At 38.4% G+C, this 17,095-nt stretch overlaps 1 protein-coding gene across 1 annotated transcript in view; it reads right to left on the reverse strand.

The window, feature by feature from the left end:
* The window catches only part of PIK3R5 (phosphoinositide-3-kinase regulatory subunit 5), an 823,030-nt gene that overhangs the window by 530,113 nt on the left and 275,822 nt on the right, over positions 1 to 17,095 (reverse strand). Inside the window, exon 3 of the mRNA XM_044085025.1 lies at positions 14,358 to 14,470. Coding sequence (XP_043940960.1) covers positions 14,358 to 14,457 — 100 coding nt within the window. The 5' untranslated portion in view covers positions 14,458 to 14,470. The remainder of the gene's footprint in view (positions 1 to 14,357; positions 14,471 to 17,095) is intronic.

Genomic DNA, 17,095 nt, shown 5'->3' on the forward strand with positions numbered 1-17,095 from the left:
ATTTGTTCTATTCTCATTCCCAGATCTATGTACAATAAGGTTTAGCTGTAGTTTGTCGTTGTCAAGAACTAGTCTTTCTTCTTTAGCTAATAATTTAACATCATAACCCCTTTGTTGGAATTCACAATTCATATCATGCACTTGTTCTATACATATATTATCATTGGTGTTTAACATGCTAGCTCTATAGAACTGACTTTTAGTGACACTTTTAAATACATGACTAGGATGCATACTTTTTCTATGTAAGTATTTATTTTTGTGGGTGGGCTTCTTATAAATTTGAGTAGATATAATACCATCTGTTAAATTCACAAGTACATCCAAAAAATGTATTTCAGTTGGTGAACTAGTCATTTCAAATCTTAAAAAAGATGTCGTATTATTTAAATATACAAAAAATTAATTCAAAAGTTCTTGATTACTTCCCCACACAAAAAAACACATCATCTACAAAACGCTTTTAAAATAAAATGTAAGGTCTGGAGTCAATAGGACAACCATAAACATATCTTTCTTCCCATTCATTTAAAGTTAAATTGGCATATGTATTTGAAATCGATGTTCCCATTGCAATGCCTGTAGTTTGGTAATATAAGATGTCATTAAAAAGAAAAATATTATTGTTCAGAGTGATATCTAATAGTTCACATAATGTTTCTACTTCTCTACCATTAATTTCAGTATATTTACATAAAACATCTCTGACTGCATTAATTCATTTATTATGTATTTTGTACTTAATTAAATAAGGATGTGTTTAGCAGACTTGTATCACACTGAGGAAGGAGTAATCTGAAAGCTTTGTGGTTTGCAACTTTGCTGCTAGCTATCATTTTTATCTGTTTTAAAATAAACTGTTTGCACGTAACTTGGCCATTTTATTTTGTGAGAATAGAACCCACAGCCCTACCTTCTGCACCAGAGGAAAGTATGCTACCGGCTGCACGGCTGACACTGCTAGAAATCAGCACCAAACAAAGCTTTGGTTGATATGAAAACTGCTTTTGAGGACAGTGTGACATGAAATAAGTAATAAGACAGGGAAGATCCTGTATAAAGTGTCTGGAAACTAAGAACCTATAATGTCTAGCATGACTTTATCTTCTGTTTGATAAATTATCTAAACCTACACTTAAAGAAAGTATAAACATTACTGGTATTTATGAAGAAGATTAATTATAGGAAAGCTTGAAGGATCTGAAAAAGGTATGACATGTTTCAAGGGCTGGTGGAAACAGCTACATCCACAAAAGTAGACCAGCACGTAGAGGATTGCTCAAAATTCCATTTATTTAGACATCTGTAATCCAAATGTAATGGTTGTAAGCCATCACAAAAGCATACCGGTTTCGGCTTGAACCAGCCTTTATCAATGCTCCAAAATTTGAAAAGTGTCTCCGCCATATCTGGCTTATATATATAGTAAAGCCCTTAAAGGGACATGCATCCCATATCAACAAATAATTAACCTGATACAAATATGTAGGATAACATTCATATAAAAAATAATAAACTTATATAAACTAACCTTTGTATATGAAATAACTTAGTATAGAAAATTATAATATACCTATTTACAGGTGTTTTCATGTAAATTCCACCTTTGTCGGCTTTCGGCCGACAAAGATAATTTAGAGGTTTTTGGTTTAAATAACAACACAGGACACATTCCTAATAGTATTTCAATGGATGGTCAACAAAAATGTGGCATAATTTTTTCCAAACTCAATAGACATATGAAAACCTTACGTTCAAATGTTTGGCATTTGAAACTTTTCAAGGCCTATAAGATCAAAGACATTACACCAAGGGGATTGAGGGTCCGTCTACAACCCTTAGTGGCCAATATAGACACTGAATTATCTAGGGAATGGGCAGAGGCCCAGCATCAGTCTTCGATGCACTTTGTTGATTGTCTATCTAGATATTATGACAGAATCATACAAAGTCAACTAACAGAGATCCATACCTTGTGCGGTGAGGCTGAGGGGTTTTATCCACAATACATTTCTGATCTTGCCAAAGATTTATCTTCATTAGAACAACAACTAATGAAACGTAAAATTCATAAGTTCAACAGAGACCTTATGGATTATGAGAAAGGTAAACCTTTTGTCAGTCAAAAGACAGTTAGATTCAATGATCATACAAACACTTATAATACCAGTAGAAAATGACCTAGGTCCATTTTAAGACACAAGAAGGTTACATCTGATGCCACTTCTGAGGATGATACTTCCTCTGCCACTGATGGTGAGGTTTCCTCACGCCAGGCGTCCCCAGCTGCCAAAAGGAAACAACCACCCCCTTTAGATTTAAGGGTAGGAGGAGGGGGGCAGAAAGCACCGATCTAAATTTGGGAACACCAACCCTACAATGTCTGTTGCAACAGATGGTCAAATAACTGATAATGTTTTTAACATCTCATCTTTTGATCTTTCTCCTGTGCATACACGATTACTAAATAAAGGGCTGAATTTTGTTCCCAGTGCACCTGTCTCTGAAAATCATTTATTACAAGATGTAAATGACTTTTGTAGATTACTTAACCTCAAGTTATTTTTTGCAGATTCTGATACCACTCAAAGATCATCTGATTTTAGATTTGGTAAATCTGTTTTCATTCCACCTATGAATAAACATGTTTTGATTTTCAGAGATTGTGTAATGAAGGATTTACATTCTTCTACTCTGTATGTATCTAAATCTAATAACCTTACCATAGCCGAAAGAAAAGCTTTGTCTGAACTTAAGGATAATCATGACATAGTCATCACCATGGCTGACAAAGGTGGTGCCATTGTAGTTATGGATCATACAGCATATATAGAAGAAGCCCTACGCCAATTATCTGACTCCAGTTTTTATATGGAAATGAGTATTGATCCTACTTCTACTTTTAAGGTGGAAATTGATTCTTTTTTGGATCTGGCAGTGGAACAAGGAATTATAAGTGAACAGGTAGCTAAACAACTTAAGGTGGATGAACCAACTCCACAATATCTATATTTGCTACCAAAAATACACAAAGACCCTCTTCACCCCCCCCGGGTAGACCCATTGTGTCGGGTAAAGGGTCCTTAACTGAGCCACTGTCAGCCTTTCTCACATACCACCTAAAACCATTATTAAAACAAATTAGATCACGCATAAAGGACACTACGGAATTTCTTAACATCATTAATGATTCCCAACTGGAGCCTAATTGGTGGCTTTGTACATTGGATGTGGCATCTTTATACACCAGCATTCCTCATGATGTGGGGATTCTTGCAGTCTCATATTGGTTATACAAATCAGATCTATATTCTACAGGCTTTAACAATTTTTTGATAAAATTGACTGAAATTGTGTTACGCAAAAATATTTTTTATTTTAAAGGAAAAGCATACTGGCAAATCAAAGGCACTGCCATGGGGGCATCATTTGCACCCATATACGCAGATCTTTTTATGGGATATTATGAAGCAACATTTATATATGATGTTCAGCATAACATATTTATCCAGGATCTAGATATCTGGCGCAGATATCTAGATGATTGTTGGATGGTGTGGTGTGGAGAATGGGACCAATTGTCTGAGTTTGTAGCATATTTGAATAACAACTCTTTTGGTATTAAATTCACTGCCAACATCGAACATGACAAGATCGTCTTTTTAGACGTAGTTGTCACCAGGCTTTCAGACAACACTTTAGCCACTTCGGTTCACCGAACGTTTCCTGAATATAATACATTACTACATGCTAAGAGTTCCCACCCATGCCACATTATCCGCAATATCCCAAAATCTCAGTTCATGCGCATTAGACATATCTGTTCTTCGGAACAAGAATATTCGACTTGCAGCCTTGATTTGTCACACAGATTCATTAATTGTGGTTACAACCAACACAATCTTTCTTTGACTATGGATGAAATCAATTGTTTGACACGTATAGGTTTATTACAATACAAATCAAAGGATAGGGTATCTTCTAAACAACCTTCTGATCAATCTTTGAGGTTAGTAACGACTTATGGGACCAACACTGACAGGTTCAGAGATATCATCAATCAACATTGGGGCATTCTGCTATCACATGATCTTTTGAACAACATTTTACCTGAACAATGTTCGTTCTCTTATCGCAGAGGACGCAACATTAATTCATATCTTACCCATTATAAGAGATACATTCCAAATATTCCACATCAAACTACTTTATTTGGGGATATATTAGTGGGTTGTTTCCCATGTGGCCACTGCACTGCTTGTTAACATCTATCTAAAACAACTGAATTTACAAGCAAGAACACCTCTAAAGTGTTCAATATTATAATCTTTGCAAATTGCAGTTCAGATTGGATGGTTTACCTAGCAACGTGCACTTGCTCTGCCTTTTACATCGGCCAGACATCTAGGCCTGTGAAATTTAGAATAGGAGAGCATATGAGTGCCATTAGGAATAAACGTTTAACTAATGCATTATATAAACATATCATTGATCACCCATCTGCTATATTTAAATTTGTTGTCATTGATAGGATAGTATTACATAGGAATTTCAAAGCTGGATGGCATAGTAAACTCAACCATACAGAGAACATGTAGATTATTAAATTAGGTGGCCTGTTTAGGCCTGGTTTAAAAGAATCAGAATAAAGATTATTATATATTGTTTGTTTTGTTTGATTTTGCATTTTTGAATTAACAGATCGAAGCTGATCTATTATATAATATGCATATCTTAATATATTATGTATGTATAAGTTTTGATTTTCATATTATATATTATTGGAGCTTTTCTCCCCGGGCCTCCGCTGAAAATGGACATGTATCCAGTCGGATTTTCCCGGTAAACAAATGTAAAATAAATAATAAATAAATAAATAATTATGTATGTATAAGTTTTGATTTTGATTTTTATGTATATAATAATATATATATCATATATATATATATTGTTATAATATTCTATTCTGATACATAAGGTGGAATTTATGTATAATGTACCTATTTACAGGTGTTTTCAATTTTCTATACTAAGTTATTTCATATACAAAGGTTAGTTTATATAAGTTTATTATTTTTTATATGAATGTTATCCTACATATTTCTATCAGGTTAATTATTTGTTGATATGGGATGCATGTCCCTTTAAGGGCTTTACTATATATATAAGCCAGATATGGCGGAGACACTTTTCAAATTTTGGAGCATTGATAAAGGCTGGTTCAAGCCGAAACCGGTATGCTTTTGTGATGGCTTACAACCATTACATTTGGATTACAGATGTCTAAATAAATGGAATTTTGAGCAATCCTCTACGTGCTGGTCTAATTTTGTGGATGTACTTGTTTATCGAGACCGTGCACGTTGTCTTTCGTGCGTGAACACTTTGACTCTGGTGGAAACAGCTACCATTAACAGGCTGAGGCATTTTTGAATTACATTTGTTTTACCTTCAGTTTTCACTTAATGTAATTCATATTTAATTCTGTTTTTGTAGAAAAGAGGACTGCGGACATAAATCTGTAATAAATGCATTTTGGTTGAATCGAGATATTTATCCAAGTGCAGTCTGTTCTGGACCTATAAGGTGTTGTCCTTTTACTATATAAATCCACGTATACAGATTTGCTCCTTCTGTTAATGAACAGGATAAGGGGTACAGTGCTACAAAATATCTACAAACATGTATCTGTTATAAATTACATATACATAGAGATACATATACATATTTGAGATAATGGAGACAATGCATAAGAAAAAAGTGATTTATATTTTTCTTGGATGAATTCAGTTGGGAGAACTACAGCTGTTATAAGCAACATGATTCATAGGAGTGTGAGTATTATAAACAATCAAGTAAGCAAAAGAAAAATATGTGTCTTTGAGTAACACATTAAGGCAGGGTTATTTTCTACAGTACTTTCAGGAAAAAATGGCTTCAACAGACTCAGCACATATATATTTAGAGTGTCAGGTTTTAAATAAAGAAGCCAAACTGGTGTGTATAAGCCATAAAACAGGATTAGAGTCCCAGTCCCAAGAGGTCCTACAGATATCTGTTCCAAGTGTAGAAACTGATGGGTTTTAACTACTGGAATAAAAATATAAACAATTAGTCATACATTCATTTGTATATTTATGTACTTTTCACTCACTCCCTCACGCACTCATTTATTCTTCTGTTAACCGGTTGAATGGACTGATCCAACCAGGCTACTTTCAACCATAACCCAAAGCAAAGAGGATGTAAAACAAAGTGTCAGTAAACACAGTACACATCTACGATTTGTATTATTAATCAATACAAATTCATGCAGTATCACCCAGCAATATAAGACATTAGTAAAGTTTTACAGAGATAAAGTACAGTTGTGTACACCTACCATAAATGTAGATGTTCGAGTGTCTTCACTGTTGCAGTCATGACTGTAGGGTTCTCCCCTGCCGGCAGGCAGTCCTCGGTCGGCCAGAATCCCAAAGTCTGGGTCCGGCATCGGCTGTTCAACCATGCTCCCTGACGTCAGAGCGCCAGGAGTACAAAGCTGACGCCATTTTCTCCAGTTTTTCTTGCCCCAGATGTCAGGAGTCCCAAAATGAAAAAGGTCCCATACCCTTTGAAAATACACCTCAGAAGAATGGTGAAAAAAGGAACCACACAAAAGTAAAAATAAGAGGGGACAGGAGGGAGGGAAACCCAGACTGCAACAGTGAAGACACTCGAACATCTACATTTATGGTAGGTGTACACAACTGTACTATGTTCATCGTATTTCACTGTTGCAGTCATAACTGTAGGGTAGAATCCCAAAGCTGAAAGAAAGGGAGGTGGTCATAAAGAAGAAGGGGCGGCTAAAAGGCCCTGCAAGACTGCAGAGGCAAAGCCTGCCCTAGACTTAGAGTAGAGAGGTAGATTGTAGTGCTTAGAAAAAGTATGCACTGAACTCCAAGTTGCAGCCTCCAAAATGTCTTTGGTAGGAACTCCCCTGAGGAAGGCCGCAGAAGTGGCAGCAGCTCTGATGGAATGAGTCCGTATACTCCCTGGGATTTGCTTTCCATGGTGTGAATAACAAAATCTGATTCCATGAGCAATCCATTTAGAAATGGTCTGTTTTGAAATGGCTTTACCTTGTGAACTTGAAGCTTAAGAAACAAACAATTGTTCTGATTTTCTGATGTCCTTGGTTCTGTCCAGGTAAAAACGTAGTTGCCTGTGTACATCCAAGGAATGTAAGATCCTTTCCCCTTTATTTTGAGGAGTGGGGAAAAAATTGGCAAATGGATAGTTTGATTTAAAGCCACTTTGGAAACCACCTCAGGCATGAAGGTAGGATTAGTCCTCAAAGACACCCTGTCTTGATGAAAAATAATATAAGGTTCCACAGCCATAAGAGCTTGAAACTCTGAAACTCTCCTGGCAGAGGTTAGGGCTAACAGGATAGCTGTTTTCCAAGATAAAAACTTGATGTCAGAAGAGGCAGCAGGCTCAAAAGGAGGCAAGGTTAGTTTTTCCAAAACATAGTTGAGATCCCAAGCAGGAATGGGAGGAGATCTAGGAGGTCTTAAATTCTTAGCTCCTCTGAGAAACTTTCTCATGAGCTGGTGGGAAAAGATTGGAGGATCTGTATTATAATGAGCAGAAATAGCAGAGGCATGTATCTTAATGGAAGAGAAAGAGAGACCCTTATGTAAGACATCTGTCAAGTAAAGTAAAATTGAAGGAATGTTCGGAAGAAGAGGATCAGAATCCTGAGCCTGCATCCAGGAACAAAATCTTTTCCATTTTCCTGCATAAGATTTTCTAGTGCTAGGACGTCTGGCTTCTAAAATGACATCCATAACCTGCTTGGGTAGGAAAGAAGAAATCAAAGGCCCTGGATTAACCAGGCCGCCAGGCTGAGAGTTCTGACATGAGAGTGTAGAACCTGACCCTGATGTTGGGACAGAAGGTTCGGAGACGGAGGTAAAACCCAAGGGGGCTCCAGACATAGTTTTTTTAGAGTTGGGTACCAAAACTGTCGAGGCCAATTTGGGGCCAGCAAGATTATCATCTTGGCTTGTCCTGTTTTATCTTTAATAATACCCGTGGAAGAAGAGGAAGAGGTGGAAAGGCATATCCCGAGAGGTTCCTCCAACTGAATGATAGGGCATCCACTTTCCAAGCTTCTTTGTGGAAAGTCCTGGTGCAAAAATTCTGTAGTTGATGATTGAGATGGGATGCAAAGAGGTCTATGTGAGGACATCCCCAGACTGCTGTTATCATCCTGAATATTTTGGTGTCCAGCATCCACTTGTGCGGATCTGAAAGGTTTCTGCTCAGACTGTCTGCCAGGAAGTTTTGCTTCCCTGGTAAAAACTGAGCCTGAAGGTCCAGATTGCAAGCTAGAGCTGTGTTGCATAGATCCATGGCTAGTCTGCAAAGGGGGTAGGAATGAGATCCACCTTGCTTGTTTATGTACCACATAACTGTGGTGTTGTCTGTCCGTATTAGAAGTTGTCCTGGTTGTAGAAGATTCTTGAAGGCCATTAGAGCTTTCTGAACGGCTAACATTTCCTTTAAATTGATATGCAGGTGCTTCTGATCCTTTGTCCAAAGGCCCTGCAGACAGTGGCCCTGAAAATGGGCTCCCCAAGCATAATCCGAGGCGTCCGTGGTTAGAATCTGAGTGGCAGGAGGCAGACAGAAGGGTTTCCCTTTGTTTAGAGTGCAAGCCCTGGACCACCAAAGAAATTCCTTTTGAAGGCAAGGCAGGACGGAGATCAGTATGTCTAAACTGTGGCAATGCTGAGACCATACACTTTTTAGGTACCACTGTATTTTCAAAATGTTTAGTCTTGCATATGGTACGAGAAGGATGCAGGAGGCCATGTAACCCAAAGCCTGCAGGAATCTCCTTACAGATAGCTGAGTTAAAGTTGTCAAAGTTTTGAAAGTTGAAGCCAGCTGTAATTGTTTTTCGGATGTCAGAAATGCCATCTGTGTTGTGGTGTTTAGAAGAGCACCCAGAAAATTTATCTGCTGTGAGGGTGTCAAATTTGACTTTTTTATGTTTACAGAGAATCCCAGGAACTTGAGGAGGTTCTGCACGAACTCTAGATGCTGGAGTAAGACATCCTTGCTGTCTGCCTGAATTAGACAATCGTCCAGATAAGGGTAAATTTGAATTCCCTTGAGTCTGCAGTAAGCTACTACTGGAGCCAGGCATTTGGTGAAGACCCTGGGTGCAGTAGACAATCCAAAGGGCAGCGCAGAGAATTGAAAGTGCCTCGATCCGGCCTTGAACCTGAGGTATTTTCTGTGTTCCTGCCTGATGGGAATGTGTAAATATGCCTCCTTTAAATCCAAAGTTACCATCCACGCATCTTTGGATAGCACTGGAAGTAGCTGCTGTAGAGTAAGCATCTTGAATTTTGGAATCTCTAGAAAGGTGTTCAAGACTGACAGATCCAGAATGGGTCTCCATGAGTTTTCCTTCCTGGGGACTAGAAAGAGCCTTGAGTAAAAACCTTGTCCCATCTCTGAAAGTGGAACCAGTTCTATGGCTTTCATAGCCAAAAGAGCTTCCACCTGGTTTAAGGCCTCCGTCCATTGATGTTTTGAGAGGTCTGGCCATCCGCTTGGCCTTGACAGGGCATGAAAATGGAATTTGTAACCTCTTAAAACCACATCCAGAACCCACTTGTCTTGGGTTATATGAGTCCAATTTTGATAAAAAAGAGAGAGTTTTCCTCCGAGAGGGGCTTCCAGGCAAGAAGTTCCTGCAGCCCAACAGAGGGAGTCATTGAGTTTGTTTCCTATGAGTTTGTGACCTATCCTCTCCTCCCCTAGGGGTGGAAGCAGTCCATTGTCTTGGTCTATAAGAAGCTTGTGTTTGAGGCCTTCCTCTGGAGCATCTATATCTACCCCTCTGAGGCCTGTCGGAAGTGTGAAAGGACCAATTTTTAGAAGGCCAATTCCTGCTAAATCTTGGTGGCTGTACTTGTAAGAAATCTTTAACTGTTTGCATGGATTTCGCCTTATCCTCCATCTTTTTAATCACCTCTTCAGCTTTTGATCCAAATAAAACATTATGCTAAACAGGAGCATCCAATAATTTAGCTTTTACTTGTTCTGGCAAATTTTGTTCCTTTAGCCATGCATGCCTTCTAATGACTGTGCCAGAGGCAGCAGCCCTACAAGAAGCCTCCAAGGCATCCAATCCACAGTGTAAACCATGCTTCCCAACTTGTTCAGTGGCATGCAATAAGTCATGTAATTCCTTATCATTTGCACAGGCAGAAATGGAAGTAAGCTTTTGTTTTAAGACAGACAAGATAAATTGCTGGTATTTCAGCATATGAAACTGACAGTTTAAAGCCCTAATGGACAAAGTAGCAGAAGTGTACACTTTTTTGCCCCATCTTTCTAAAGATCTAGAATCCTTTTCAGTGGGAATGAGGTTTTTGGCAAAGGCGGCCTTAACTCCCTTAGGACCCTGAGAAATGGTTTCAGGGTCAGCCGAAGGGTTCTTGTATAAAAACTGGTGGGAATCAGGAACCCTGTAATAACTATCAGGCTTAACAGGAGCAGGAGGAAAAGAGTCAGGGGTTAAATTAGCCTCCAAAAAAGCATCATCCACAATATCCAAAACAGGAGGAATAGCCAGGGGTCTATGCTGGGGGAGAAGAAGAAAATCCCTTAGTCTTTTCTTAGATTCCGAATACTCTTGTCCTTCCCAGTGGAAATGTTCCCTCATTTCATGCAAAGTTTCCCCAAAAGAGAAATCCTCAGGGGGAGAAGCTGAAGGAATGGATTCCTCAGCATCAGAATCCTCATAAGGAGGGAAAGAATATTCCTGGTCAGAAGAAGAAACTGAAGAAACAGAAGCCTGATCAGAGGAATCATAAAAAAAATCCTGCCTTGGCCTTTTATCTGCAGGGGGATGGGAACCCCTAATCATAGTAAGTAAATCCTCCGCCATCTTGAGTAACTGTTTCTGTGACTTGGGAGCCGGTTTAGAAGAGGCCTGTGTTGCAGTCTTTGATTTAGAAGGAGTCTTTGCCTTTGTCTTTGGCATTGCCTTTATAAGAAGCTGAGTAGACCTGAAAACCCCTTCGGAAGCCGGTACCTGCACAGCGGCTCCGGACCCATCCGAAGGAGCATTGTCCGAAGGTCCTGCAATTGAAATATTTAAAGGCCTGGTTGGCTCCTCATGAGAGTCCGTTTCGGCCATCGGTTCTGAAACGGCCGATGACAGGGGTTGCAAAAGCGCCTCACTGATGACGGCCGAACCTGAAGCTGGCTCCGCTTGTGCGCTATCATCAGATTTGGACCTCGGAGGCCTGTCTTTATCCTTGCGACGTTTGTGAACTCCGGTAGCCGGAACCGTATCCGACGACATTTTGTAGTTAAAGCGCCTACCGAAGTAATGAAAAGCAAAACTGTACCTTCATTTAATAGTACGTTGATTGAATCTAGCACAAAACCGACAACTAGCTACGTCGTGGTCAGGGCCTAAGCAAGGAATACAGTAAGAATGAAAATCCTTATGAGGTATTTGCTTCCCACATGAAATTCAATTATTAACTTTTTCTGATATCGGAGTGGAGCAAGAAAAAAGTTTCCCCAATGGGGTACTTAGCTTTGAGTGGAGAAGAAAGTCTTCGGACTGAAGTTTACCAGAAAAAATCGTCAGGAGTCAGCCGACCGGCACTTGCGAACTGCTATCACCGCACGGCAAGAAAGACTGGAGAAAATGGCGTCAGAAAATGACGCCGGACCCAGATTGTGGGATTCTGGCTGACCGAGGACTGCCTGCCGGCAGGGGAGAACCCTACAGTCATGACTGCAACAGTGAAACACGATGAACATCATACTAAGTAGTTTCATTTTCTCAGGCTCTATTTGATTACACAGTATTAGTGTTATTTAAAGAAAAAAAAATCCATTAACCACACTTAAAAAAGTAGCTTTTAGCCTTAAATGCTTACATACATCAGGATGTAGAATAAGCAACTCTCAATGTGATGAAGGTCATTACACATTTATCTGCATCCATTTTACTGCTTTCTTCTGCCACATGGTAATAATTTGTTTGGCACACAGCTGTCCACTTCTTATGGAGTTATGCAAAAACATAATAAGAAGTAGGTTTGGATCATATTCTCATAATCCGGGTACTGTCTCTCAAGAGTTATGCATTTAGATATTCATGGAGATGTGTGATTTGCTGGTTTCATTTTGCTTTCTACTGTGCAACAAAAATGAATTCTATTGCAAATCTGTTTGATAACATATAACAGCAGTAAGTTCAGTGTACATATTCATGTATATACAGTAATACAAAATGAAAGGTGTGGGTGGCCACGGTGGTGCAGCGGTTAGAGTTGCCGCCTCACAGCAAGAGGTTCTCTGGTTCGTTCCTCGACTGGGGTGCCTTCTGTGCGGAGTCTGCATGTCCTCCCTGTGGTCACATGGGTTTCCTCCGGGTGCTCCGGTTTCCTCCCACATCCCAAAGACATGCTGTAGGTGGACTGGACACTCTAAATTGGCCCTAGTTGTGAGTGTGTGTGTGTGTGCCTTCTGTGGAATGCTGGGCGCTGGGCTGACAACTCGACACCGTAAAAAAACTCCACTGCCAATCATAAGCGGGCAGGTGATCCGCTGTGGCGACCCCTAACCGGGAAAAGCCGAAAGAAGAAGAAGAAGAAGAAGAATGGCTACATTGCATGACATTGTGTTAGCAGGCTACTGATTAGGTAATCAAGCTGAGTTATTTACGCAGTGCTCTAAGAAAGCTGCACAGCCACCCAATATTCTGCAGCAACCCCAATCAGTAGCAATGAAGAATGCTTGCTAAACACTGGGATCACAGCCTGCATATTTTACTTTCAAGAATTACATTTAAGCAAAACAAAATCTAAAATACGGAAGTCTTAATCCAAGCAAAAAGTGTTGCACAGTCCAGAAGGGAAATAAGGGCATCAAGAACAGACGCATATCTGAAAGCCTAAGTGAAAGGGATTGCAGTAAAACACCATATAAATCAGGTAACCCGAAGGAACATAAAAATGTGATTGCTAGGCCCCTAAACAGACTCAATGTCTAAAAATAATTATTCAAAGGAAGGAAATAAAAGTTTAACTTCACTAAGCATTGTGATTGCAAATACAAACTAGAATAAAATAATTATTTTATAAGCCTTTAGCAACATATTTGACCTCTTGTTTAATACAGACTTTTAAAATAATAAATATTTCCTTCATTGGTTTATTAGTTTTACCTTACCCTATTCTGGGTGGCAGGAAAGCTACTGCCTATCCCAGTGTACAGTGGGCATAAGGCTGAGAACTAATACCTAGATATGTAGCAAGCCATCACAGGACGCACACACATGCACATCACATGCATATCCTGAGGCAAACTAGAGAGTCACTGGTCATGTGGTGCATGTTCTAGAATGCCAGAGGAAACCAGTGTGCCTGAAAATAAATGTGGACAGATATAGGGAAAACATGCAGACTCCACATAAAAGGCTTCACAGTCAGGAACTAAAATGATAACCAAGCACTATGCGGCATCAGCACTTACTGTTGCATCACTGTGCCATCCACACACATTAGTACAAATGCTGAGATACAGTAGGAAGGATATAACCAAACGATTACTTGGGGAATTAATCTTCAAGACGTGTGAATACTATTACAAACTGGAAAATGAAACTTAAAGAGTTGCAATACACTGTACATACCTGAAGTAGAATTATTAACTATAAAATTTTACAGTGAATGCGTTTTGCTTTTATAAGTATAAGTGGAAGTTTTATTTTTTTTTTTATATTGGGGAGGTGCAGCGATTTAAATAATGGTATACAGTACTATTTATAACTTAAAGCCAACTTCAATTCCTCTTGACGTTTCTTTCTTGTATGCACATATTTCAGCCCTTGTGCATCTACAGCGTTTACAATGTTTTTAACCTCAGCCTGCATATACAGGTGATGCAAGCAGCATAAAACGGGCATGATAGATAATTAACTAGGTAAGAACATAGGTTCAACAGTTAACCAGGTAAGAACATACATCCAAAGACCTTTATCAGCCCATACTGAAGCATATACAGTAAAAGAATACAAACAAAATATATGAAAATAATTACAATTAAAACATATACATAGAGACAGCTGGCACGAGAGAAAAAATATTAACAGTAGAAGCAGGTACAGATCAAAAGTTGCAATGGTAAAGCATGCACAATGGTGATGTGAGAATGAGTAAAGTACAACCACAAAACAAATAGAACAGAGGCACCACTGTTCAAAAGGTTTCATTCGTATAGGGTAGAAGGGACCATAAAACAAAAAAAGAACATCAAAGGTGTACCTTTCCATGTATCTGAAGTAGGAGATGTTTGGTCTAGTCCATGAAGACATCTCTCCAGAGCATGATGGATTCGGTCCTCAGTACAGGTTGTGTGCTGCATTTTAATTCATCTTCTAAACAAAGAAGCATGACAAGTAACAATATTACAAAACTAATTAAATGTACACATTATTTTGCTACCAAATAAAGATAATGAATGCAGTAAAGAAAAAAAATACAACGTCATACATCAATTATGAAAATCAGGTGTAAGATACAAAGCTAGAATATATATAGCATATATTTATAAAAATATATTTATCACTATAATTAGAAATTAAGAATATACTAAAAAATAACAGAAGGCAGGTATTTTAAAAGAGAGGGATTTTGGTTCAAGAAATGGCTGGAATATGAATTTGACAATTCAACACACTGGCAAATATAATTCAACAAATTCAACAATTTATGGTCAGTAAAACTGAAAAACGTGTTGGATGAAATTTATTCCAGTTTCAGTGTCACGCTCTCCATATCAGGTAATCAAATTTATACCTATCTGTCTATACTACAAGTGCTTGTGTGTGCACTCAAGGTGAGTGTGAGAATGTGGGTGCATGTCTGTGGGTACACACAAGTGCACATATACACACATTGTGAAAGTGCATGTGTAGCATCTGGTTTATGGATTTACTTGGAATACATATAGATACAAATACATATATAGATACACACATGTATGTATATGGATATGGGTTCATCAGACTTCATTGACTTTTCATTCTATTGACAGCTTTCGTGCGTGTTACATTTTGTTGACAGGAAAGCTGATAAATAGTGGTGCAAAATCACCATAATATCAGTCATGCAGAATATGACCATTCCTCTGTATTGTGTGATCCTGGAGTTTGTATATTTAAGTAGTAGGTGGTATGGAGAATCACCCCTTGCAAAAACAACTGTTTTTTTTTTTTTCGGGTTCCAGTGTTGTGCCCCAGGACATGCAAATTCACTAGTTGATATTTTGTGATCAGTGAGTTTGTATCAATGATAATGTAAGTCAATCTAATCTAAGTTAACGGATATGGTAAACCCAATCACAAGTATCTAAGAACACAAAAATAAAATAAGACTAGGCATGTCTAGGAACATATAAAAACACGTTTGCAACTCCTCAATTGATCAGTAAATGATTTATTTTGCCTAAGACATAGTCTTCATCAGACTGGTACAATTTTACAGACATTTTCACATTATAACCATAATTATTTGAAATGACAGAAAAATAAAGATTGCAGAGCTCTAGAGACTAAGGGGAGAATGCCTCAAATGTGTACCACCAATAGTTAATTATCAAGCATAATGCTGATCCAATAAAATCTAGTCTGAAGGAAATATCCTAGCCAATCATGAGACCCATAATGGTGGTGATAAAAAGCAGTGCACCCAACAACCAGTAGGAAGGTGCATTAATAGCTTTAAAAGATGAGTCCCAAATGTTTATTTGACACTGTCAGTTATAATAATTAGAACAGAATATATTTCACTGGGACGGACTAGTTGCTGAGGGTTCAGCTCAGAAAAGAACTTTATCATTCAGCAATCTTGTGGAAGCACACTACAGAAAATGAGTCGGTGTCAACTGGGACATCAGCAACCTACCAAAAAGTGCTCCGATCAAAGATTGGTTGGCCAATTCCACCTTTTGAAATCAATCCAAGAAATAACAGGTGAACAGTAAGAGCAAGGAGTACCATGGACTTTAGGCAGTGGGAGGATATCACTTCTGCTAAATCAGTAGAGTTAACATTGTACACATAAGTAAGGACGTGGTACCATGTCCAAAAAATGCAAATAGAGAGCTAATGTATAGAAATGAGAGTGCCAAGTATTGTTAACAAGTTATCTGCAGGGAAGACCACAATAAAAATATGGAATATAATCAACCAGCAGTTTATCTTCTCAAAACAGAAATCCTATAAAAGTGTTCTTCCCATAGTTAATAAAGTATATCTTCAAAACATTAATGGTTCCATCTAAAGAGAGATGTCCATCACATGAAGTAACACTTGACTTAAGGAAGGACAAAATATGCTAAAAGCATATATTTCAGATGAAGGTATGAAAGCCTGTTTGAAGATAAATGTTTGAATATTTTTCTGCCTGTACTCAAGTCTCACTTTATGTGTACTGGGTATCTCAGATATGAAAGACGGCAGCTCAGAAATGTAATGGCTATCACTGGTGCTCCACAATGATTCTCCAGTCTGATTTCTTGGTTGGAGTGATTTCTCTGAGAAGTTCCCATGTCATTCCTTCGAGAGTCCTCATAGTTTTTCATCAGAAGATATATCATAGGAAAAGAAATAGCTTTCCAAATTACCTGTAGTTAGACATGCCACACAAGCACATGCACGTGTGTGACTGTGTGAGTTCACATGAGCACACACACACTTGTGTCTTTGGATGTACTATTATTCCATTCAGAAATATTTGTTTTACCTTGTGCTAAAGGAGTGCTGAGATAGGCTTTGGTTACCCCACAACCCTGAAATGGATAAGTTCGTTGTCAGAAAATGACTGCTTGAAAAAAATGAAAGAAATCACAGTTCATCATGCAGATCTGAGCAAGCGTGACTCTACAAGTAATTGGCAGTTTAGCAATTTTTACTTGTTCATTCATTGATTACCAGCTTTATCTATCTAGTTCATTGACATGGGAGTAGTAGGATCTTACCCTGGCAGTCAATGAGCACAAG

This window comes from Protopterus annectens, chromosome 10.part0 (genome assembly GCF_019279795.1).
Source record: "Protopterus annectens isolate FY-2018-M chromosome 10.part0, PAN1.0, whole genome shotgun sequence".
Taxonomy (NCBI): domain Eukaryota; kingdom Metazoa; phylum Chordata; order Ceratodontiformes; family Protopteridae; genus Protopterus; species Protopterus annectens.